Source organism: Chlorocebus sabaeus, chromosome 2 (assembly GCF_047675955.1).
Source record: "Chlorocebus sabaeus isolate Y175 chromosome 2, mChlSab1.0.hap1, whole genome shotgun sequence".
NCBI lineage: Eukaryota > Metazoa > Chordata > Mammalia > Primates > Cercopithecidae > Chlorocebus > Chlorocebus sabaeus.
In genome coordinates, this window is record NC_132905.1 from 66,373,993 (window position 1) to 66,397,699 (window position 23,707).

A 23,707-nucleotide genomic window follows, 5' to 3' on the forward strand; every position below is an offset into this window, starting at 1 on the left:
GACACAGGTGACATTCTCCCCTGACTGCTCTGTGTGTGTGCTGAGCAGACTGCAGGACCACTGGAGCCCAGGGAAGCCTGTATTGCCTGGGAAGGTCAATGAATAGCACAGGTCGGGGGATGTCAGCATTGATATGTGTCAGATCTATTCCTAATTCTGCCTGAGTTTCTTCATCTGTCAAATGGAATAACAGTTATTGGGCTGGCGAGGATGCAGTGAGATGGGCATGTAAAATGTTTATCCCAGTGCCTGACACACAGTAAGCACTCATCACATATCAGCCACTGTGGTACAGGGAACGGGAAAGTACGAGCAGTACTGTGGGGTGTTGCCCGCTGGCCCATGGGCGAAACTGCTGGGTCCCCTGTATCACTCTAGTCCTCTCTCCCCAGGGTCACTTTCCTCCAAAGGCCATTCAGATCATGCGGAAGAAGCCTTCCTGGAGAACAGAGGATGAGATCCAGGCCGTCTGTAACATCTTACAGGTTCTGGATAGCTATCGGAACTACGCGGAGCCCCTTCAGCTGCTCCTGGCCAAAGTCATGCGCTTTGAACGGTCAGTGAGGGGCACAGCGCTTGGCCACTAAGCTGAGGCTGAACTGAGCAAAAGAGCCTGGCCGAGAAGGTGTGGCAGGTCCTGCCCACCCCTCTGTATAGTGTTAGCCATGAATGAAGTCTTCTGTCCATTCACTTTAGCACCCACTGCTATGGTTGCAGCACCCTTTATCTCACTCACTTATTGAGACTCTTAGAGAAGTAAAGGGCCATTAAATCTGGAGAGGATCTAGTAGGAACCTCAGAGAGGATCTGGTCCAATTCCCTCATTTTTCAGATAAGGAAACTGAGGCTCTGTGGGGGGAAAATGGCTCCTTCTAGGTCACCCAGACCATAAGAAGCAGCGCTGAAACTGGAATCTAGGCTCTAAAAGTCAGAGTGGATCAGAGTTGATTGTACCATATCTAGATAGGCACTAGCACAGGGTCTATGAACTTGAATGAGAAATGTCTCTATTTTCATTAACCTCTAGATGAAATTTATTATTTCCTTCAATCATGAATATAGGCAACAAACCACTATCATATTAGCCATCCCTGTGACTTTTCACTAAAAGAAATCACAGATATTTTCACATCATATTCAAGTTGTTGCAGATTTCTCAAAAAATTTATGTTCATCACATCTTCAAAATAATGGTAGTTATTAGATCTGCTGCTAGATCTTGTTATTCAATGTCCTAATAAAGATACAAATATATTGCTTTATCAAAAATTTGGTTTACAAAAATTTGTTAACTATAATTATGTTGGATTTTATTTTATACACTTAAAACATTATTCAGATTAGTTGGGTGTGGTGGTGGGCGCCTGTAGTCCCAGCTACTCAGGAGACTGAGGCAGGATAATCGCTTGAACCCAGGAGCAGAGGTTGCAGTGAGCCGAGACTGTGCCACTGCGCTCCAGCCTGGGTGACAGAGTGAGACCCCATCTCCAAAAAACAACAAAACAAAACAAAGGAAAGCATTATTCTGTGAATACTTTACCAGATTGTCTAAGGGTCCATAATACAAGAAGTGCCCTGTACTAGAAAAGTCTAAGAGGTACATGTGGAAATACTGCCATTTCCAGGCCATCTCAGTGGCTTCAAGAGGGTCAGCCTAGCAGAATATTTGGGCAAGGCTTGTCTTGAAAATACAAGATATGGCTGCGCACAGTGGCTCATTCCTGTAATCCCAGCACTTAAAGAGGCCGAAGCAGGAGGATCCCTTGAGCCCAGGAATTTGACCAGCTTTGGCAACATGGTGAGACCACATCACTACCCAAAAAATAAAAAAAAATAGGTGGGCATGGTGGTGGTGGCATGCATCTGTAATCCCAGCTACTTGGGAAGCTGAGGCTGGATTACTTGAGCCTGGGAGATTGAGGCTGCAGCGAGCTGTGATTGCACCACTGCACTGCAGCCTGGACAACAGAGCAAAACTCTGCCTCAAAAAGAAAAAGAAAAGAAAAAAGGAAATCTAGGATTTAAATTGACCATAGGTTTGTACCCTAATATTTTCCTCCATGGAAGTCATAGTCTAAGGAGTAAGCTCTGACTTGATTGTGGCTTGCTGTGATAACTAACTACAGATTGAGACCCTTTGTGATCAGTGCAGATGCTCCCAGGGGGAGATTATTACCCTTCAGCTGGCTTGGTCAAGAGTTTTCCAGAAGTTGTGTTTGAACAGGTAGCTTTGGCAGGTGGAAGTGTAGATGAGGCAGAGAGGACCACTTGCTTTGTTCTAACCCAGTCAAGAAGAGTGTGTCACCACTGTCTATAAAGTAAGATTCTATGCCAGGCAGAGTGGTGTCATGGAAAGGAAAAGAACTGTGGCACTGGAAGCGCTGGAATTTTTGTTGTTGACAGAGGGTCTCGCTTTGTTGCCCAGGCTGGAGTGCAGGGGCGTGATCAAAGCTCACTGCAGCCTGGACCTCCCAGGCTCAAGCCTCCTGCCTTAGCCTCCAGAGTAGCTGGGACTACAGGCACACCACACCCAGTTATTTCTTTTAAATGTGTGGTTTTTTTTGGGGGGGTTTTTTTTTGAGATGGAGTCTTGCTCCGTCGCCCAGGCTGGAGTACAGTGGTGCGATCTCGGCTCACTGCAAGCTCCGTCCCCCGGGCTCACGCCATTCTCCTGTCTCAGCCTCCCGAGTAGCTGTGACTATAGGCGCCCGCCACCACGCCTGGCTAATTTTTGTATTTTTTAGTACAGATGGGGTTTCACAATGTTAGCCAGGATGGCCTCGATCTGACTTCGTGATCCGCCCACCTCGGCCTCCAAAGTGCTGGGATTATAGGCGTGAGCCACCGTGCCCAGCCTAAATTTGTTTTTAGTGGAGATGAGTTCTTGCTATATTGCTCAGGTTGGCCTCAAACTCTTGAGTTCAAGCTATCCTCTCTCAGCCTCCCAAAGTGCTGGGATTATAGGTGTGAGCCACTGTGTCCAGCTGAAGCTCTGGAATTTAATGCCTCATGTGCCCCATGTGACCTCAGGCAAGCCACTTAACCTTTCTGAGCTTCAGTATCCTCATCAGTGAAATAAGGATAATAATAAGATTTGGGGGAAGATCAATTGAGGTGTTACTGTGAAAGACCTCTGCTAGTTGTGGTTTATTTCTGGGACTGGGAATTAGCAGCTTAGACAGGATTCTTCTAGTTGCCAGTATCTGAAAGCCCAGCTCAAGGGAACGTGTTCATGGCTCGTGTATCTGGTAAGTCCTGGGATAGTTCTCCAGCTTCAGGCTGGCAGGAATTCAGGGATGTTCATATAAGCGTCATCCTCCGCTGGACTCTCCCCTCATACTGGTGAGATGGCTGCTGCAGTCTCAGCTCCAAACTCATCTGTTTAGTTTTAATCTGATGGAAAGAAAGAAAAGCTCTTTTCAGTCACTCACATCAGAGCTTGGGATGAATTCTTTCTGAACCAGCTTGGCTTTGCTTGAATTACCACTGAGGTCAGTGATGCTCTGATTGAGTGTTGAGAAAGGGTAGTTTCCCCAAAGGAGAATCAGGGTGTGATTGGTGGAAAAATATGATCAGATGCTTGACAGCAAAAGCTACAGATGTCTGCTTTTGGAGATTCGGGTTCTAACTCTGACTTGATTGTGGCTTACTGTGACCTTCAGCAAGCTGTAGGTTCCTTGGGTCCCCCTTTCCCCTTCCCAAAAATGTTGGTTGAGCTTGATGGTCTCTGAGGGTCTTTCTGGCTGTAGTTGTAGTCATCTTTACTTCAGTGAACAGTGCCTGTGCTCCCTCATCTTCAAAATCTCATTTCCTAGCTGAATATTCCTGCTGTCTCCTAGCTAGTCATTATCACCTGGGCCATCTCCTCTTTCTTTCTTCTTTTTATTATTATTATTTTTGGAGATGGGTCTCGTCCTGTCAACCAGGCTGGAGTGCAGTGGCGTGATCACAGCTCACTGAAGCCTCTACCTCCTAGGCTCATGTGAGCCTTCCACCTCGGCCTCCTTTGTAGCTGGGACAAGAGGTAGGCGTCACCATTCCTGGCTAATTTTATTTTGTATTTATTTATTATTATTATTATTTTGAGACGGATTCTCGCTCTGTCGCCCAGGCTGGAGTGCAGTGGCGTGATCTCCGCTCACTGCAAGCTCCGTTGCCTCCCGGGTTCACACCATTCTCCTGCCTCAGCCTCCCGCGAAGCTGGGACTACAGGGGCCCGCCACCATGCCCGGCTAATTTTTTTGTTTTTGGTTTTGGTTTGTTTTGTTTTTTTAGTAGAGACGGGATTTCACCATGTTCGCCAGGATGGTCTCGATCTCCTGACCTCATGATCCGCCTGCCTCGGCCTCCCAAAGTGCTGGGATTACAGGCATGAGCCACCGTGCCCGGCCTTTGTATTTTTTTGTAGAGACAAAGGCTCACTGTGTTGCTCAGGCTGGTCTTGAACTACTGAGCTCAAGTGATTCTTCCACATCAGCCTCCCAAAATGCTGAGATTACAGACGTGTACCACCGTGCCTGGCCTGCCTCTTTCCTACATTGATAAAGATTCCGGGCTGATACTGGTTTGTAGCTCATGAAGCCCACAGCCACAATGGAGCCTGGGCAGTAGTGACTCCAGCCTGGTGTGGTCCTCTGTCCGTCCTCTGATCCCTGCCCTCAGGAGTTTGCCATAGAATCACGAGGCCAGTGAGTACTCTCTGAGAGGTCAGAAGAGGAGATGCTGCTGGGGGCTGGGTCAGGGAAGGCTTCCTGGAGGAAGTAGGACCTGAGTTCCTGAAAGGATCTGAATAGTGGAGAAGAGAGGGAAGGCCATTGCAGGCAGGGGAGCAACATGGACAAACTGATGGAACAAAGTGGGTATCATCTGCCCTGAGCAGGGTGTTGGTTCCCCTGCTGCTGGTCAAGCCAGCGAGTCAGGAAGGAACAGAAGGTGGCAGTGTGGAGTGGGAGGAGGAAGAGCAGAACTGCTGAGGGCAGGGCCATGAGCTCAGAGCTGGGGGCAGTGGCCCTGCCACAGGGGCACTTCCACAACGGCTGCTCATCAGTCCTGACAGAGACTAAAGGGCAGACTTTTTTTTACCCATCGTCTCCTGGGTAAAATCCAAACTTAGCTGAGCTTTGGAGGCCGTTTATGGTGGGACCAGTTGAATTTCTCTCCCACCACTCCCCTGACCTTGCCTTCTCCCATTTTCCTTTCCCGTGAAGTGCACGTTATCTATGAAGTACATGTTATCCCTTGAATGTGCTGTGCTTCCAGCCACCTGTGCACCTTTGGTCATGGTGGTCCCTGTGCCTGGGACCCTCTTCCATCTCTTTGTCCACCTGGATGACTCACTTCAAGCACCATGCTAGAACCTTGTCTGACCTTCCTAAGGCCCCTTCTCTGTGCTCCTCAATTAGCCTGCACTGAAATCTCTTAAAGCATTTGTAAACCTCGTTTACATCCTGTATGTGACCATAATTTTGAAAACAAAGTCTATGTTGTTCATTGTGCCTTTTTTTTTTTTTTTTTTTTGAGACAGAGTCACCCAGGCCAAAGTGCAGCAGTATGATCATGGCTCACCATAGCCTTAAACTCCCAGGCTCAGGTGATCTTCCCACCTCAGCCTTCCAGGCAGCTGGGACTATAGGTGTGCACCCCCACACTTGGCTAATCTTTGTGTTTTTTGTAGAGATGGGGTTTCACCTTGTTGCCCAGCCAGGAGTTCAAGACCAGCCTGGGCAACATAACAAGACTCTGTCTCTACAAATAATAGAACAATTAGCTGGATATGGCAACTTCAGGTCTCAGCTCAAATATTCCTTCCTTATTGATAGTAATAGTAAGAATAGCTAACACAGGACTGGGCACAGTGGCTTACTCCTGTAATCCCAATACTTTGGGAGGCCAAGGTGGGAGGATCCTTGAGCCCAGGAGTTAAAGACCAGCCTAGGCAACATAGTGAGACCCTGTCCTTATCTCAAACTCCTAGGCTCAAACAATCCTCCCACCTTGGCCTCCCAAAGTGCTGGGATTACAGGCACATGCCACCACACCTGGCCTCATGGTGCCTAATAGACACCTCTGATATTTAACTTATTGAATGAATGAAGGAAATGAATAAATATTGAAAGAATTGAGATTTGGACTTGCATACGAAATACAGAAAGTTCCTTCTGAGTTTAAGAACTCCTTGTTTGCTCTGAGCCTGGTCACCTCTACCCTAAGGGTGCCCAATTGGATAGTGGGCTGCTGGTAATTATGATAAGACCATTATCTGTGTCTCATTGTGGGCATACTCATCTGTATTTTACAGACAAGAGAAACCAAGGATCAGAGAGGGGATATCCATTGCTCTGTGTCACACAGCTAAGAGCAGAACCAGGATTTGGATCCTGGGCTAACGCTAAAGCCAGTCCTCCTAATCATTAAGCGACTCTACTAACCCATTCATTGCTTTCAGCATGTGTTCACTCATTTATTCCACTACATTCAATACGCATTCACTGTGCCCAAGCACACGCAGCAGTGACCCAGACTGGCAAAGGCTCTGCTCTCAGGAAGCTTCAGTCCAGCCAACACAGGCAATGGGATAGGTGTTAGTGAAAGGCTCCAGCTTGACTGGCAGGGCTGGGCTGTCCTGAGGGCCCTTCTGGTCCAAGTCTGTGCTCTTATATCCTAGAGCAAAGAGCACAACCAGTCCAGAGCTCCTCCCAGCATGGACCTGCCCCCGTGTCACTACCCAATCAACTAGCAATGGTCTTTTCCCAGGTTTGGTCGCAGGCGTGTGATCATCAAGAAGGGGCAGAAGGGCAACAGCTTTTATTTCATCTACCTGGGCACAGTTGCAATAACCAACGACGAGGATGGCAGCAGTGCCTTCCTAGATCCCCACCCGAAATTGCTGCAGAAGGGTAGCTGTTTTGGGGTAAGCCTAGGGGAAGGACCCAGTTTCCTGGGGTGGAGTGCGTGGAGGTGACAGGACTTCTGCTAGAACCTCTCAGCCAGGCCCAGTCCTGCCTAGTACTCTGTACAAGTCACTGTCCCGTGTGGGCCCCAGTGCCCTTACCTGTCAAATGCTAATTGAGTTGGACCAAGATCAGCCTCTTCATCTGTGCTGTTTAAGAAATATGTTCCTGATTCAGCCCTTTAGAGATGCAGTGACTCCACAGCGAGGACTCTCCAGCTTCTTCCCCTCTGGCCTATTCAGGCCTGTTGCCTCTTTTTCCATAAGCAGCAGATTAAGAAGAAGAGGAGTGGGCCACAGTGGGAGAATGTGCAGGAGAATAGAGGGGGCTGGGGAACACGCAGTCTGGTGAGGAGAGAATTCAGGGAGAAGCTGGAGGCAGGGAAGATGTGTGTAAGGCTGAGGACAGGAAGTGGAGGTGGCCTCACACTTGCCCTTGCGCTGTCCACCCAACAGGAAACGGACATTCTGCATGCTTCATTGAGGAGGTCCACCATCGTCTGTATGGAAGAAACAGAGTTCCTGGTTGTTGACAGGGAGGACTTCTTTGCTAATAAACTGGACCAGGAAGTTCAGAAGGATGCTCAATATCGGTTTGAATTTTTTAGGTGACTCTGCCTTCATTCAACATTTTTTCCCCTTGTGTGTTTATTAGCTGCCTGACTTTGTCTGTCCTAGGCCTGGTGGGAAACATACTGTTTGCTGTTCTCTCTATCTGGGATGCTCTGAAGTCCCACCTCCTACCCACCTTCTCTCTCTGCAAACTCCTACTATACCTTCAGGTCTTAGCTCAAATATCCCTTCCCTATTGATAGTAATAGTAAGAATAGCTAACATGGGACTGGGCACAGTGCCTCAGTCCTGTAATCCAAGCACTTTGGGAGGCCAAGGTGGGAGGATCGTTGAGCCCAGGAGTTCAAGACCAGCCTGGGCAACATAGTGAAACCCTGTCCCTACAAAATAAAAAATTTAAAAAATTAGCTGGGTGTGGTAGCACATACCTATAGTTTCAGCTACTTGGGAGGCTGAGGTGGGAAGATCACTTGGGCCCAGGAGTTTGAGGCTGTGGTGAGTTGTGATCACATACCACTGCACTACAGCCTGGATAACAGAGCTCAGTCCTAGTAGCTAGGACTATAGGTGTGCTGCCACATCCAGCTAATTGTTCTATTATTTGTAGAGATGGAGTCTTGTTATGTTGCCCAGGCTGGTCTTGACTCCTGGTCTCAAGTGATCCTGCCACTTTGGCCTCCTAAAGTGCTGGAATTATAGACATGAGCCCCCACGCTCAGCCCAAACTATAATTCTTTTTTTGTTTTTTGAGACAGGGTCTCGCTCTGTTGCCCAAGCTGGAGTGCAGTGGCATGATCTCATCTCACTGCAACCTCCGCCTCCTGGGTTCAAGCAATTCTCCTGCCTCAGCCTACCACGTAGCTGGAATTACAGGCATGCGCCATCACTCCCAGCTAATTTTTTTGTATTTTTAGTAGAGATGGGGTTTCACTATGTTGGCCAGGGTGGTGTTGAACTCCTGGCCTCAAGTGATCTGCCTGTCTTGGCTTCCCAAAGTGCTGGGATTACAGGCGTAAGCCACCGCACCTGGCCCAAGCTATAATTCTTGATTGCATAGTAATTTCTTTACAGTTTATATGCCCCCTCAGACAGTAAGCAATATGGTGACGGGGACCAGATATGTCTTTGTCACTACTATAATCCTTATGTTGTCACACTGCCAGACACATGCAGGTGCTCAACAAATAAATATTGAGTAAGGTGAATAACAGGATATAAATAATTACAACCACATGTGAGTCAGAAAGTAAGCACCGTAACTGGGTATCATATTTAACATAAAAGGAGAACTCACACGTGGCGAAAGATTTTTGGTTTTTGAATATTTACGTACATGAAAGGCCACATAAGGATATACAAGTGAAATCTCATTTAATTGCTCTTCAGTTATTTGCCTTTATGTAAAAAGAGTAAAAATCCAATGAAGTATCTGCACTGGCTCTGAAAATTCAGGTTGTAGGGCTGCACAGCTACAGAGAAGTGTGATGGCTGAGGGGTCTGGTTCCTGTGGCTGGGGCCGAGAGAGGTAGCTTCTTCCATTGGAAAAGGGGGGATTTAGTCCTAAAGGGAGGAGCTGTTCTTTTTTTTCCTTTTCTTTTTTTTCATACTGTGGAAAAATAGGTCTGACTCCAATCTCAGCTCTTAGGTTGTCAGTGATATGACCCTGGGTAGGTCCTCCTGCTCTGTAAAATGGGGATAAGGATATGCGTCTCCCAAGGTCATGGTGAGGATGGAATGGGACGGTCGTGGGAAGTGTATGGCTCAGGGTGTGGCGCATGGTCGCTACTTCTTCTATGGCGACCCTACTTTTCTGCTGGTGTCTCCAGACCTTCGTCCCTGACATGGCACTGAGCACGTTCACCTCTGGTGCCCTGACCTTAACTCAGTGCACACATTGAGGCCTGAGTCACCTTGAATTAACTTGATTCAACGAACTCAGTCCACCTAAGTCAGTTAACTTCCGAGCCCTTAACCTGTTGGAGGCGAGAAACTCTGAGATGATTGTTGGTAGCCCTTGGAGCCGCATATGAAGGCGGGCAAGCCTGTGAAGGTGGTGTTCAAGGTCAGGGGAAGGGGCAGTCACTGCAGGGTGGGTTCACCCACAGGGAGCAACAGGCAGAAAGAGGGGAGTCCACACATGTCCCACTCCCCAGGCCCAGAGCTGAGTATTTGAAGCCAACAGGCCAGGGGGACATGGGAGTTGGATGAACTGCCCAAAGCAAAGGTAGGGCCAGAACCGCTGAGCTAGGGAACAGAACAGCTGTGAGCTGGAGTGGGGACTAGCTTCATGAGCCACGGTGGGGAGGGATGGCAGGGCTGGAGGAGGAGAAGGTTCTTGGAAGGAGGAGCAGAGGTGAGAAAAGCACAGAGGCTGGATCACCCAGGGGCATCTGAGCAGCAGCAAAGAGGGGAGCTTGACTGGAGGGGAGGACCTTGGGAAAAGGTGGAGGGAGTCAAGGTGATAGCAGGTAGGAGAGTAACTATAGGCAAGGCCAGGTGACTGGGCAGGTAGCAGTGAAATCTTCCACCCAGGCATCTTCCATAGGAGAAGAACATGTGCCCTCGGCAGATTGCTAATGTCTGGGCACCTTGTGTGATAGGTGTGATGAATTCTAACAGGCTCTTCCCACAGGAAGATGGATCTGTTTGCATCATGGTCTGATGAGAAGCTCTGGCAGCTTGTAAACATGTCGAAGATAGAGAGGTTCTCGTATGGGCAGCTGATCTCAAAAGACTTTGGAGAGTCATCCTTCATCATGTTTATCAGCAAGGTGAAAAGTCTGGGGGTTGGGATGAGGGTGAACCTCTGAGGAGCATGCCTAAGATCATGTCCTGTGGCCTGATGGTCAGTTTTGAGCCCCTTTCAGAAACCTATGCGATTTACTTCCTTTTCAGAGTTTCCATGTCCCAGCTGTAAGAGGCCTGCCTCTCTCAGAGCGTGGCTGGAGACATTAACATATATGGCTATTGTGTTAGAAAGAGGACCCAGGGATTCTCCGGCCTTGAGCACCTAAGCATGCTTATTTACATATAGATGCATATTTAAATCATGCATTTGGCTGTTGAATCTTAGTAGTGCCAGATCACTTTTAAAATTATTTGTTTGTTTGTTTGTTTATTTAGAGACAGTCTCGCTGTTGTCAGCCTGGGCTGGAGTACAATGGCGCAATCTTGGCTCACTGAAACCTCTGCCTCCTGGGTTTTAGCAATTCTTCTGCCTCACCCTCCCAAGCAGCTGAGATTACAGGTGTCCACCACCATGCCCGGCTAATTTTTATATTTTTAGTAGAGATGGGGTTTCACTATGTTGGCCAGGCTGGTCTTGAACTCCTGACCTCAGGTGATCTGTCTACCTTGGCCTCCCAAAGTGTTGGGATTACAGGCGTGAGCCACCAGGCCCAACCTATTTATTTATTTTTGAGACAAGAGTCTTGCTCACTCTGTGGCCCGAACTGGAGTGCAGTGACGCAATCTTGACTCACTGCAACCTCTGCCTCCCGGGTTCAAGTGATTCTCCTGCCTCAACCTCCTGATTAGCTGGGACTACAGGTATGTGCCACCATGCCTGGCTAATTTTTTTTGTATTTTTAGTAGAGATGGGATTTTGTCATACTGGCCAGGCTGGTTTCAAGCTCATGGCCTCAAGTGATCCACCTGCCTCAGCCTCCCAAAGTGCTGGGATTATAGACGTTAGCCACCAAACCCCACCTTAAATTATCTTTAAATTGTAAAAGTGATATGATCACATTAGAAAACTTTCTGGAAAAAGGGAAGAAATCATCCATAAGCCCATCATCTCAGAGTAGAGTTTCAAAAGTGGAATTTCTTGGTATCATAATTTTGTTTTACAAGGCAGACTTTATTCAAAGGGGCCATAGCCATAGGTATAGGGACCACTGCAGTGGAGTCTTGCAGCCAGAGAGAGAGATTGGACTCAACTCTCAGCATCATAATTTTTATGGCTCCTGCAACGAATTGCATTCCAAAAGGAGAGACCCACCTTATCTAGTGTCCAGGAGGTACATTTTTGTTGGTACTCCCACAGCTCTGCCAGCCTTGCTTGTCATTTTTTCAGAAGTTTTCCGGTTGGGTTGCAATTGCTGCCATACTGAGGATTTGATGTTTTTTCTGACTACTAGTGAGATTTATCATGTTTGTTTATGATCTACATTTTATCTTTTGCAAATTGCCTTATGTCCTTTGCCACCTTCTCTGCTGGTTGATAATGAAAAGAAAATCTCCCATTTCTCAAGTGCTTACTGCACGCGAGGTTCTGTGTTTCACATGCTTCACCTCATTTTAGTCTCTCTAGCCCGAAGGAGGTTGGTATTGTTATTATTCCCATTTTACAGAGGAGGAAACTGAGGCACGGTACGGTGAAGTGGTTATCCAAAGTCACACAGCTGATGAGGTGCACAGGCAGGGTTCAACCCAAGTCTCTCTGACTCCAAAGCTCTTTTCAAGAACTTGGATTTAGAATTTGGGCTGACCTTTCTGTCTGTTTCTTACAGGTTGACACCACAGGCATTTGTTGAGTTTTTGCCAAGGTCATGACACATTGGTCCAGGCTCTGGAGGGATACAAAGATGAAAAAACCTGGTTTTCTCTATAGATATCCTCCACCAGATTCCACACATAGACAAAGAAAAGTGTCAATGCTGAGTACCAAGTGATTGGTGCAAACTCTGCAAGTTGCAAGAATTCAGGAGAAGGAACTCTCTAAAGGCTGGAGGCTTTAAGAAGGGCTTCCTGGAGGAGGTGAGGTGGGAGATGAGCCCTGACATATTTAACCATTAGACAAAAGGAGGAAGCAAGATTGGTTGTGTGCTGGCACTGGCTTGTACCTGCCTGTGAGAGCTCATTGTTAAATTTTCAGGAATTTTGCTAAACCTAATAATTATTAAAAATTAGATGCTATAAACCTACAGTTAAATAAGTTATATGGAAAATTAGGAGCTGGGCATGGTGGCTGATGCCCATAGTCTCAACAACTCAGGAGACTCATGCAGGAAGATCATTTGAGCCCAGGAGTTTGAATCCAGCCTGGGCAACATAGCAAGACCCTATCTCTAAGAAAAAGACAGACGAGAGAGAAGAGAGAAGGGGAGGAGAGGGGAGGGGGAAGGAAAGAAGGCTCGAGCAAGCAAGACAGAGAAGGAAAAAAGGAAAACGAGTAATACATACTGAAAACTCATCATTTCCTACTGATGTTACTGCATTTTTACTAGTTTTTCTCTTCAGGTTACGTCTATTGTGTCTCTATGGTAGAAATACTATGCAGTTGTGAGCATCTCTTCCCAACTCCACATTCAGTGCCCTCATGTTGGTAGCTTACAATCAGCCATGGTTGGATAATTTATACAATGGAATCAGCAAACACCCTAAGTCAGATCTTGGTTTAGGGCTTTGCTGATTGTCTTAGGAAAGTGATAAAAGAAAATGCTTATAATGCAGATTAAATCTGAAAGTGGCCTGGGTCTATAGCTGCTACACTGTGAAGAGAATGAAGTCGCCTAACAATATTTAAAAGCTGTCATCTCTCCAGGTGCGGTGGCTCACATCTGTAATCCTAGCACTTTGGGAGGCTGAGGAGGGTGGATCACTTCAGGTCAGGAGTTCGAGTCTAGCCTGGCCAACATGGTGAAACCTTATGTCTACTAAAAATATAAAAATTAGCTGGACGTAGGGGCGTATGCCTAATCCCAGCTACTTAGGAGGCTGAGGCAAGAGAATTGGTTGAACCTAGGAGGTGGAGGTTGCAGTGAGCTGAGATCTCACCATTGCACTCCAGCCTGGGCAACAGAGTGAGACTCCATCTCAAAAACATAAAATAAATAAAAACAAATAAAAGCTATTATCTGGCTGGGTGCGGTGGCTCACGCCTGTAATCTCAGCACTTTGGGAGGCCAAGGCGGGTGGATCACTTGAGGCCGGGGGTTTGAGACCAGCCTGGCCAACATGGTAAAACCTTGTCTCTACTAAAAATACAAAAATTAGCCAGGCGTGGTGGTGTGCACCTGTAGTCCCAGCTACTCGGGAGGCTGAGGCAGGAGAATCGCTTGAACCTGGGAGGTGGAGGTTGCAGTGAGCTGAGATCCCGCCACTGCACTCCAGCCTTGGTGACAGAGTGAAACTGTGTCTCAAAAAAAAAAATTAGGCCGGGCGCGGTGGCTCAAGCCTGTAATCCCAGCACTTTGGGAGGCCGAGACGGGCGGATCACGAGGTCAGGAGATCGAGACCATCCTGGCTAACACGGTGAAACCCCGTCTCTACTAAAAAATACAAAAAACTAGCCGGGCGTGGTGGCGGCGCCTGTAGTCCCAGCTACTCGGGAGGCTGAGGCAGGAGAATGGCGTAAACCCGGGAGGCAGAGCTTGCAGTGAGCTGAGATCCGGCCACTGCACTCCAGCCTGGGCGACAGAGCCAGACTCCGTCTCAAAAAAAAAAAAAAAAAAAATTAATTAATTTTTAAAAAGCTATTATCTCATTCATCATAGAAGTTATACCATTGAACAAGTGAAATTCTGACATACATAGTGCTAAAGCTAAAAAAAATTTTCAGTTTAATAAATATAATTTATGTGAGGGTGAGAAATAGAACAGTATATCACAAGTCAGATTTAATAACATTGAATTTATTGGGAAGAGAATGGATTGGGATGCAACTTCATTTGTCCAATCATGGTTGAGTTGCAACTATAAACTGGCCATGGATACAAGAGTTCAGCCAAAACCCACAAAATAATTCTGTGAGAGCTGATTGGCTGTATGGAATTTCCTGTGTGGTATATTTTATTATTTTCTTGTATGGTATATTTTATTGTTTATAAATTGTGTATAACACATTCTTTATAACAGTAAGGTTTATATACATGCATATGTTTTTCAGGAAAGCTGGTTGTTAAACTTACCAGCACCACTAGGGGAGTGGTGTGTGTGTTGTTATTCTTGGCTCAGTCCCAGAGAACAGAATCAAGTCTAGTTAATATAAGTAGCAAAAGATTTATTGCCAGATGTCAATTGGCAGTTCCTTCTCCTTAATATTTGCTTCCTCTGTGCTGAAATTTTGAGGTGATCACCTCTGCCATATCTCTCCAAATTTAGCTCTAAGCTCTTTGATACTATATAGCCAGGAAAGATGAGGGGATGTGTGGTGAGGGATAGAAATCCTTTACAATATTTTCTTTAATCAGCATAATGATTACATTCTGACTGGCAGAAAGCGGGGGGGGGGTGGTTCTTCATCTGTTTTGCCTCCATTGCTTCATCTGTTAAATGGAACCACTCACCCTGTAAAGTCTGGTAAGGATGAGAATCAGTTTAGCACATGCTTACTCAGTGAGCATTCCTCCCGCAATCCAGTGGTTCTCAAAGTACAGTGGCTGGACCAGCAGCACTTGGGAACTAATTTCTTCTTCTTCTTCTTCTTCTCCCTTCTCCCTTCTCCCTCCTCCCTCCTTCCTCCTCCCTCCTCCTCCCCCCTCCTCCTCCCCCCCTCCTCCTCCCCCCTCCTCCTCCCCCCTCCTCCTCCCCCCTCCTCCCTTCTCCTCCTCCTTCCTCTTCTCCTTCCTCTTCTTTCTTCCTCTTCTTTCTTCTTCTTCTTCCTCCTCTTCCTCTTCTTCCTCCTCTTCCTCCTCTTCCTCCCTCTCCTTCTCCTTATTCTTTCTTCTTCTTTCTTCTTCTTCTTCTTTTTTTTTTTTTTTTTTTTCTGAGACAGGGTTTCACTCTTGTCATCCAGGCTGGAGTGTAATGGCACGATCCCGCCTCACTGCAACCTCCACCTCCTGGGTTCAAGTGATTCTCCTGTGTCAGCCTCCTGAGTAGCTGGGATTACAGGTGCCTGCCACCACGCCTGGCTACTTTTTGTATTTTTAGTAGAGACGGGGTTTCACTATGTTGGCCAGGCTGGTCTCAAACTCCTGACCTCAGGTATTCTGCCTGCCTCGGCCTCCCAAAGTGCTGGGATTACAGGCGTGAGCCACTGCGCCTGGCGGGGAACTCATTTCAAAATGCAAATTCTCAGGCCCACCCAAGGGCTACTCAATCCAAAACTCTAGGAGGAAGGGCTCAGTGATCTGTGTTTTAACAGGGCTTCGAGATGATTCCAAGGCACACTGATGTAGGAGAAGCCCTGACCTAAGGGAGGAATTTTTAAATTTTGGTAAGCATACGAACATGTAGGGTGCTTCCTAAGGGAGGAATTCTCAAATTTTTGTAAGCATACAAACACATAGGGTGCTTTTTAAAAAGCAGATTGCTGTCTCACCCCAGAGATTGATTCATTAACTCTGGAATCTGCATTTGAGTAAGTGCTGTAGGGGATTCTAATGCAGAGGTGCTGAGACTTCATTCTGAAAAAAATAATGTGAAAGTCATTAAAGGACAGCAAGGTAGGGAGCTCTTGGCCAGAAGATGAGTCTGGTTTGTTCCTTACAAAGTGTTTTATTAAAATCTGATTTAATCATCAATGTGAAGATTTTACATAAAAATTCTGATTTCTGGCTTTTGAGAATTCAGAGGATCAGGCACCACCAAGCCATATTTTGGTACAGCACCCCCTCCCCCGCCCCCCAACCCTGGCTGGAAATGAAAAGCACCAGCCCCCTCTAAAGGACTCCTCTTTTCTCTCTCTTTTTTTTCCTGCCTGGCCAGCGTTTTGAGTGTTCATCTCTGGGAGAGAGACCAAGCTGTCCCGACTCCTGTAGTTTACTTATGTTGCCACTAGAGGGCGAAATCAGCTGCGGGTGGCTGGACACCCTTGGGACCTCAGAAAGCTAGAGAAGATTTCCTGATGGCATCGAAAACTTAATGCCCACTATCAATGCATTTCTAACAGTTTATCACTGGGGGACACATAGTGAAACTGTTCTCTCCATAGATGCAATTAAAGACCCACTAAATACTTGAGGAAACCGGGTTCATATTGTTTCTCTGGCACCTGCAGTTCCCCTGTATCTAAAAAACAAAAAGTATGCAGTAAAGATTTCAAATCTAAACTTTACAGCTTCATAAATTTTTATATAAGTATATACATGTGTGATCATTACCCAAATCAAGATAAAAAACATTTCCACTACTCCACAAGGCTCTCTTGTGCCCCTTCCTAGACAAAATCCCCCCACAAAGCTTAGCACTGTTATGACTTATTTCACCACAGGTTACTTTTGCATGTTTTTGAACTTCATATAAATGGAATCATACAGTGTGTATTCTTTGTGTCTGACTTCTTTTGCTCAACTGAATATTTGTTATTTTTAGTTTTATAAATTATGGTGTGCATAGAATAATATGTAACCATTAAACATGATACTATAGAACCATATTGTTTGGCATGAAAGAGGTCTTTGATATATTATTGAGTTTCTAAAAAAGTTACAAGAGTCAGTTTTACGTAAATGAATTCATTGATGAAAAATTGTAGATATACATTTTATATGTTCATAAAGTTTGAAATAATATTCACTAATATGTTACTACTAGTTATTTCTGGGTATCAGGATTAATGTAGTTTTTATCTCTATGTTTTTCTGTCTGGTTTGAATATTTTTAAACTTTTAATTTTGGAATAATTTTAAATTCATAGAAAAATTATAAGAATAGTACAAAGAACTCCTGTAGCTGGGACTATAGCCATGCACCACCATGCCCAGCTAATTCAGCTAATTTTTTAAATTTTTTTTTTGAGACAGAGTTTCACTCTTATTGCCCAGGTTGGAGTGCAATGGCGTGATCTTGGCTCACAGCAACCTCTGCCTCCTGGGTTCAAGCGATTCGATTCTCCTGCCTCAGCCTCCTGAGTAGCTGGGATTACAGGCATGCGCCACCATGCTTGGCTAATTTTGTATTTTGCATTTTTTTTTTTTTTTTTTTTGAGATGGAGTTTCGCTCTTGTTGCCCAGGCTGCAGTGCAATGGCACGATCTCGGCTCACTGCAACCTCTGCCTCCTGGGTTCAAGTGATTCTCCTGCCTCAGCCTCCCGCGTAGCTGGGATTACAGGCATGTGCCACCTCACCCAGCTAATTTTGTATTTTTAGTAGAGAGGGGTTTTCTCCATGTTGGTCAGGCTGATCTCGAACTCCCTACCTCAGGTGATCCGCCTGCCTTGGCCTCCCAAAGTGCTGGGATTACAGGCGTGATCCACCATGCCCAGCAATTTTGTAGTTTTAATAGAGACAGGGTTTCTCCATGTTAGTCAGGCTGGTCTTGACCTCCTGACCTCAGGTGATCCGCCTGCCTTAGCCTCCCAAAGTGCTAGGATTACAGGTGTGAGCCAACGCGCCAGATTAATTTTTGTATTTTTAGTAGAGACAAAATAATTTTGTGTTTTTGCCATGTTGGCCAGGCTGGTCTTGGACTCCTGGGCTCAAGTGATATTCCCACTTCAGCCTCCCAAAGTGCTGGGATTACAGGCCGTGAGCCACTGTGCCTGGCTTTTATTTAGTTCTTATGCTTCTTCAGTTACTTGAACTTCTTATGGTAAGTAAATAATATTTTCATTAAAAAGAAAGAAAGAAAGAAAAAAGGAAGGAAGGAAGGAAGGAAGGAACAAAAGAACTAGGCTGGGCATGGTGGCTCACACCTGTAATCCCAGCACTTTGCAAGGTTGAGGCAGGTGGATCCTTGAGGTCAGGAGTTCAAGACCAGCCTGGCCAACATAGTGAAACCCCATATCTACTAAAAATACAAAAATTAGCCAGGCGTGGTGGCACATGTCTATAATCCCAGCTACTCAGGAGGCTGAGGCAGGAGAATCGCTTGAACTCAGGAGGCAGAGGTTGCAGTGGGCCGAGATTGCCCCATTGTATTCCAGCTTGGGTGACAAAGTGAGACTCCATCTTAAAACAAAAACAGAAACAAACAAACAAAAATCCTGAAACCACTTGCATTAAGCAAATAAAATGAGATAAGATGCAATTCAGAGAGATTTTCTTCAAAGCCTGGCCTGCCTGGAGCCTTAGGGGTTAACCTTTTTGCTGTGTCTCTTGCTGTGTTCAGGGCAGCTGTGAAGTCCTGCGGCTGTTGGACCTTGGTGCCTCCCCTTCCTACCACAGATGGGTCTGGCAGCACCTGGAGCTGATAGATGACAGGCCTCTGAAGACCCACCTGAGGGGTAAGCTGCCTGGCCCGTCTTACAGCAGGGGGCGCCTGGGCCCGTCCTGTTTCCAGTTCCCAGCCCATAGAGCCTTAGAAATCTAGAGCCAGCCGGCCTGACAGTGTATCTCATCTGCACCCTTCTTCTACCAGTGGTGGAAACCTGGGCTGCAAGGCCCTGCCCTCCTTTCCAGCCCTTTTTTTTTTTTTTTTTTTTTTTTTTTTGAGCCTTTTCCCTTTTGCTTTTCAGGTTCTCCCACGTGACCATCAACTCCTTGCCTTGCATATCCCCCACCTGTTTTTTCACCCAGTTCTCTTCTGCTTTTTAAAATTTACTTATTCTGTCCCTGGATTTGCCTATGATGGACTTTTCATATAAATAGCATCATACATTATGTGGCTTTTTGTGTCTGACTTCCTTCACTGAGCACCGTGTTTTCAAGGTCCATTTATGTTGTAGCAGATATCATTTCTTCATTCTGTTTTATGGCTGAATAATATTCTAATGTATGCATATACCATATTTTTTTTTGTCCACTTATCAGTTGGTGAACATTTGGATTGTTTTCACTTTTTGGCTGTTTTGAATAATGTTGCTATGAACATTTGTATACAAGTTTTTGTGTGAACATGTTTTTCAGTTCTCTTGGGTATTACCTATATGCCTAGGAGTGGAATTTCTGGGTCATGTGATATCTTAGTCAATTTTCTATTTCTATAGCTGAATATCTGAGACTGGGTAACTATTATAAAGAAAAGAAATGTATTTCTTATAGTTCTGGAGGCTAGGGAGTCTGAGGTCGAGGGACTGCATCTGGTGAAGGACTTCTTGCTGGTGGGGACTCTTCAGAGACCCGGGGCAGCAAAGGGCATCACATGGAGAGAGAGCGCTTCTGTCTTTGAGATCTCAGACTACACATCCTTCCTTGAAGAAGTCTTCCTGATTTCTCATGCTGGACCAGATCTTCCATCCTCTGCTATATCCCATTCAAGTAACCTTCAAATACCATTCAAGTACCCTTCAAGTACCATTCAAGTACTCTTCCATGTTATATAACCCCACTGAAATCGTACAACTGAGTCTGAAATGCTTATTAAACATCTGTTTCCCTTGCTAGAATATAAGCTCTATGAGGGCTTTGTATTCCCAGAACCTCGTATTGTGCCTGGCATCTAGTAGGTGCTCAGAAGCAAATTATAGGGTGAATGGATGAACATATTTCGGCTGCTGTGTGTGGTGTGGATACATCCCAGGCTGTGAATGTGTGTGCACTCTCCACAGCTTTATCCAAATTCATGTATCTAGTAACTAGTATGAATAACAGTGATCATTTATTGAATTCTAATTGTATGTGTATTGTATTGGGCTTGACTGTTTATACATATTGCATAACTCTCATAATAGCTCTCTTTTTGTTTTTTTGTTTTTGTTTTTGTTTTTTTTTTGGAGACAGCGTTTCACTCTGTTGCCCAGGCTAGAGTGCAGTGGTGCAGTCTCAGCTCACTGCAACCTCTCCTCCCAGGTTCAGGCAATTCTCCTGCCTCAGCTTCCTGAGCAGCTGGGATTACAGGCACACACCACCATGCTCAGCCAATTTTTGTATTTTTAGTACAGATGGAGTTTCACTATGTTGGCCAGGCTGGTCTCGAACTCCTGACCTTAAGTGATCTGACTGCCTCGGCCTCCCAAAGTGTTGGGATTACAGGCATGAGCCACCACACCTGGCCTAATAACTCTTTAAGAAGGTATGATTGTACCATTTGACACATGAGGAAACTGGCTCATAGGGCAAATAAGTAGCAATGTAGGACTCTAGAGTTGGGATTCTAACCCAGGCACAACTGTTTCCAGAGCCCAGACTTTCTTGCCCTGATGAACATCTCCAGCCTTCTTCATTCTCCATTTCCTGTTGTTGGACATAGACATTGTCAAGTAGCAGCCTCTAGAACTGGCCAGGGTGATAACCAGGCTTCCTGATTCTAGGGTAGTATTGTTTCCATTCACAGCTCTGTGATGGCATTTTTATTTTTTTCCCCTTCCATCCTCTGCAGATCTTTTTGTGTCACCCACTTGGGTCAAGAACCCCAGCACTCAACAGATATTTGCAGTGGCTCAGGTGTCTTATCTCTTACCTCATGCTCAGTACTGGCATGCTTCTCCCCACATCCCTTGAGATTGTAATCTATGTATCCTGGGCCCTCCTCCTCAAGGTCTGCCTTATAGATACAGCCAGTCCTCCTGAGAATAGAACTGAGGCCAACACAGGGAGGCAGAGGAGAAGGGTGGAAAAAGGAGAGGTTGGAGCTGAACAGAGCTCGGTTTGAGTCCCACTTATTAGCTGGGTAACTTTGGTGAGTACTCAGTCTCTGGGCCTGGTTTCTTCATATCTACCTTGGGTAGTGTCATGGTTGGGAGCATAGGCTCAGAGTCCATGGCTTCTGCTTGAATACAGGGAACTTCTCTTATTAGTGATGTGATACTGGGCAAGTGACTCTATGTCCATGTGCATCAGTGCCCTCAGAGTCTGTAAAATATAAATAATGGTCCCTACCTCATAGGATTGTAATGACATTGAGCAAATTAATATATAAAAACTCTTAGAACACTACCTGACTGCATAGGCAGATGGCAGATGTTTGTTATCATTACCACACAGGCTACTAGGAAGACCGAGTGAGATGATGTATGCATGAGGCCTTGTAAGTACTCAGTAAATGTTTCTTCTCACGTCAATTCTTGTTTGTCACTTTTCCACTGTCAATCCATCAGAGAAAAAGCTGCATCCCACAAATTTTGATATGTTGTATTTTCAATGTTATTCAGTTCAAAATACCTTTAAATTTATCTTTTGATTTCTTCTTTGACCCATGGACATTTAGAAGAGTGTTTAGTTTCCAAACATGTGGGGGATTATCCAGCTATCTTTCTGTTATTGGTTTCTTTTTTCTTTTTCTTTTCTTTTTTTTTTGAGAGCGAGTCTCCCTCTGTCACCCAGGCTGGAGTGCAGTGGTGCAATCTTGGCTCACTTCATGCTCCACCCCCCGGGTTCAAGCAATTCTCCTGTCTCAGCCTCCCGAGTACCTGGGATTACAGGCACGTGCCACCAAACCCGGCTAATTTTTGTATTTTTAGTAGAGATGGGGTTTCAGCATGTTGGCCAGGCTGGGCTTGAACTCCTGACCTCTGGTGATCTGCCTGCCTCGGCCTCCCAAAGTGCTGGGATTATAGGCATGAGCCACCGTGCCTGGCCTCTGTTATTGAATTCTAAGATAACTTACTTTATATGATTTGAATCCTCCGAAATGTGTTAAAACTTGTTTTATGGTTCAGAATATAGTCTGTCTTGGTAAATGTTTCATTTGCATTTGAAAAAAACTTGCTGTTTCTGGGTGCAGTGTTCTATGAATGTTAAGTAGGTGAAGTTGGTTGATAGTGTTGGTCAAGTCATCTGTACCCTTATAACTTTCTGTCTACTTGCTCTATTAATTGTTAATAGAGGCCGGCATGGTGGCTTACGCCTATAATCCCAGCACTTTGGGAGGCTGAGGCGAGCAGATCACCTGAGGTCAGGAGTTCAAGACCAGCCTGGCCCACATATAGTGAAACCCTGTCTCTACTAAAATAATACAAAAATTAGCTGGGCATAGTGGTGCATGCCTGTAGTCCCAGCTACTTGGGAAGCTGAGGCAGGAGAATTGCTTGAACCCGGGAGGCAGAAGTTGCAGTAAGCCAAGATCATGCCACTGCACTCCAGTCTGAGTGACAGAGCAAGACTCTGTCTCACACACACACACACACACAAAATTCTTAATAGAGTTGTTAAAATCTCCAGCCATAATTATAGATACATTTTTCTCCTTGTATTTCTGTCTGTTTTGCCTCATATATTTTGAAGCTCTTTTATTATATGCATAGATGTTTGGGATTTAACTCTTAATCATTATGAAATGAATTTATTTGTCCCTGGTAATATTCTTTGCTCTAAAACCTACTTTTTCTGGTATAAATTCAACCACTTCTTTTGATTTAATGTAGCTTCCTTTTGGTTAGTATTAGTTTGGTATATCTTTTTCCATCCTTTTGTGTTTAACCTATTTTTGTCTTTATATGTAAAAGTGAATTTCTTAAAGGCAGCATATAGTTGGGTCTTGCTTAAAAAAATCCTATCTGACAATCTGCCTTTTTATTGAGATGTCTAAATCATTGACATTTAATGTTAATATTGATTATGTTTGGATTTAACTCTACCATCTTGCTATTTTTTTTTCTATTTGTCACACCTATTCCCTTTTTATTCTATTTTTCCTTGCCTTTTGGATTATGTATTTTGTATAATTCAATCTTATTTTCTTTGTTGGCTTATTAGCTGTTTGTGGTATTATTTTCATGGTTGCTTTATGATCATTGCATATACTTTTAACTTATCACAGTCTACCTTTAAGTGATATTATACCACTTCATGTATAGAATCAGAACCTTACAACAATATATTTCCATTTTGTCCTCCTAGATATTATGCTATTGTGATATATTCTACTTTCTTGTATATTAAAAACCTTGGTTATTACTTTTGCTTTAAACAAGTATCTTTTTTTTTTTTTTGAGACGGAGTTTTGCTCCTGTTGCTCAGGCTGGAGTGCAATGGCACAATCTCGGCTCACTGCAACCTCCACCTCCTGGGTTCAAGTGATTCTCCTGCCTCAGCCTCCCTAGTAGCTGGGATTACAGGTGCCCACCACCATGCCCAGCTAATTTTTTGTATTTTTAGTAGAGACAGGGTTTCACTATGTACGTTGGCCAGGCTGGTCTTGAACTCCTGACCTCAGATGATCCACCTGCCTCAGCCTCCCTAAGTGCTGGGATTACAGGCGTCAGCCACTGCACCCAGCTTAAACAAGTATCTTTTAAGTATATTTAAAAAATAATAAGAAAAGACTCTTATATTAACCTACATAGTTACTATTTCTGATGTTCTTTGTTCCTTTGTATTGATCCAGATTTCTACCTCATACCATTTCCTTCTGCCTGAATTACTTCCTTTAACATTTCTTGTATTTCATGTCTGTTAGTGATGAATTATTTCAGCTTTTCT

At 45.1% G+C, this 23,707-nt stretch overlaps 1 protein-coding gene across 9 annotated transcripts in view; it reads left to right on the plus strand.

Annotated features, from left to right (window-relative positions):
* The window catches only part of CNBD2 (cyclic nucleotide binding domain containing 2), a 76,564-nt gene that overhangs the window by 25,314 nt on the left and 27,543 nt on the right, over positions 1–23,707 (plus strand). For 8 of the 9 annotated variants that reach the window (XM_007963620.3, XM_007963629.3, XM_007963655.3 and 5 more), the window contains 5 exons: positions 393–556; positions 6,754–6,910; positions 7,406–7,557; positions 10,155–10,293; positions 18,519–18,633. In XM_007963620.3, the coding sequence (XP_007961811.2) occupies positions 393–556; positions 6,754–6,910; positions 7,406–7,557; positions 10,155–10,293; positions 18,519–18,633 (727 nt within the window). The remainder of the gene's footprint in view (positions 1–392; positions 557–6,753; positions 6,911–7,405; positions 7,558–10,154; positions 10,294–18,518; positions 18,634–23,707) is intronic. The other variant, XM_073009332.1, reaches the window with a different exon arrangement.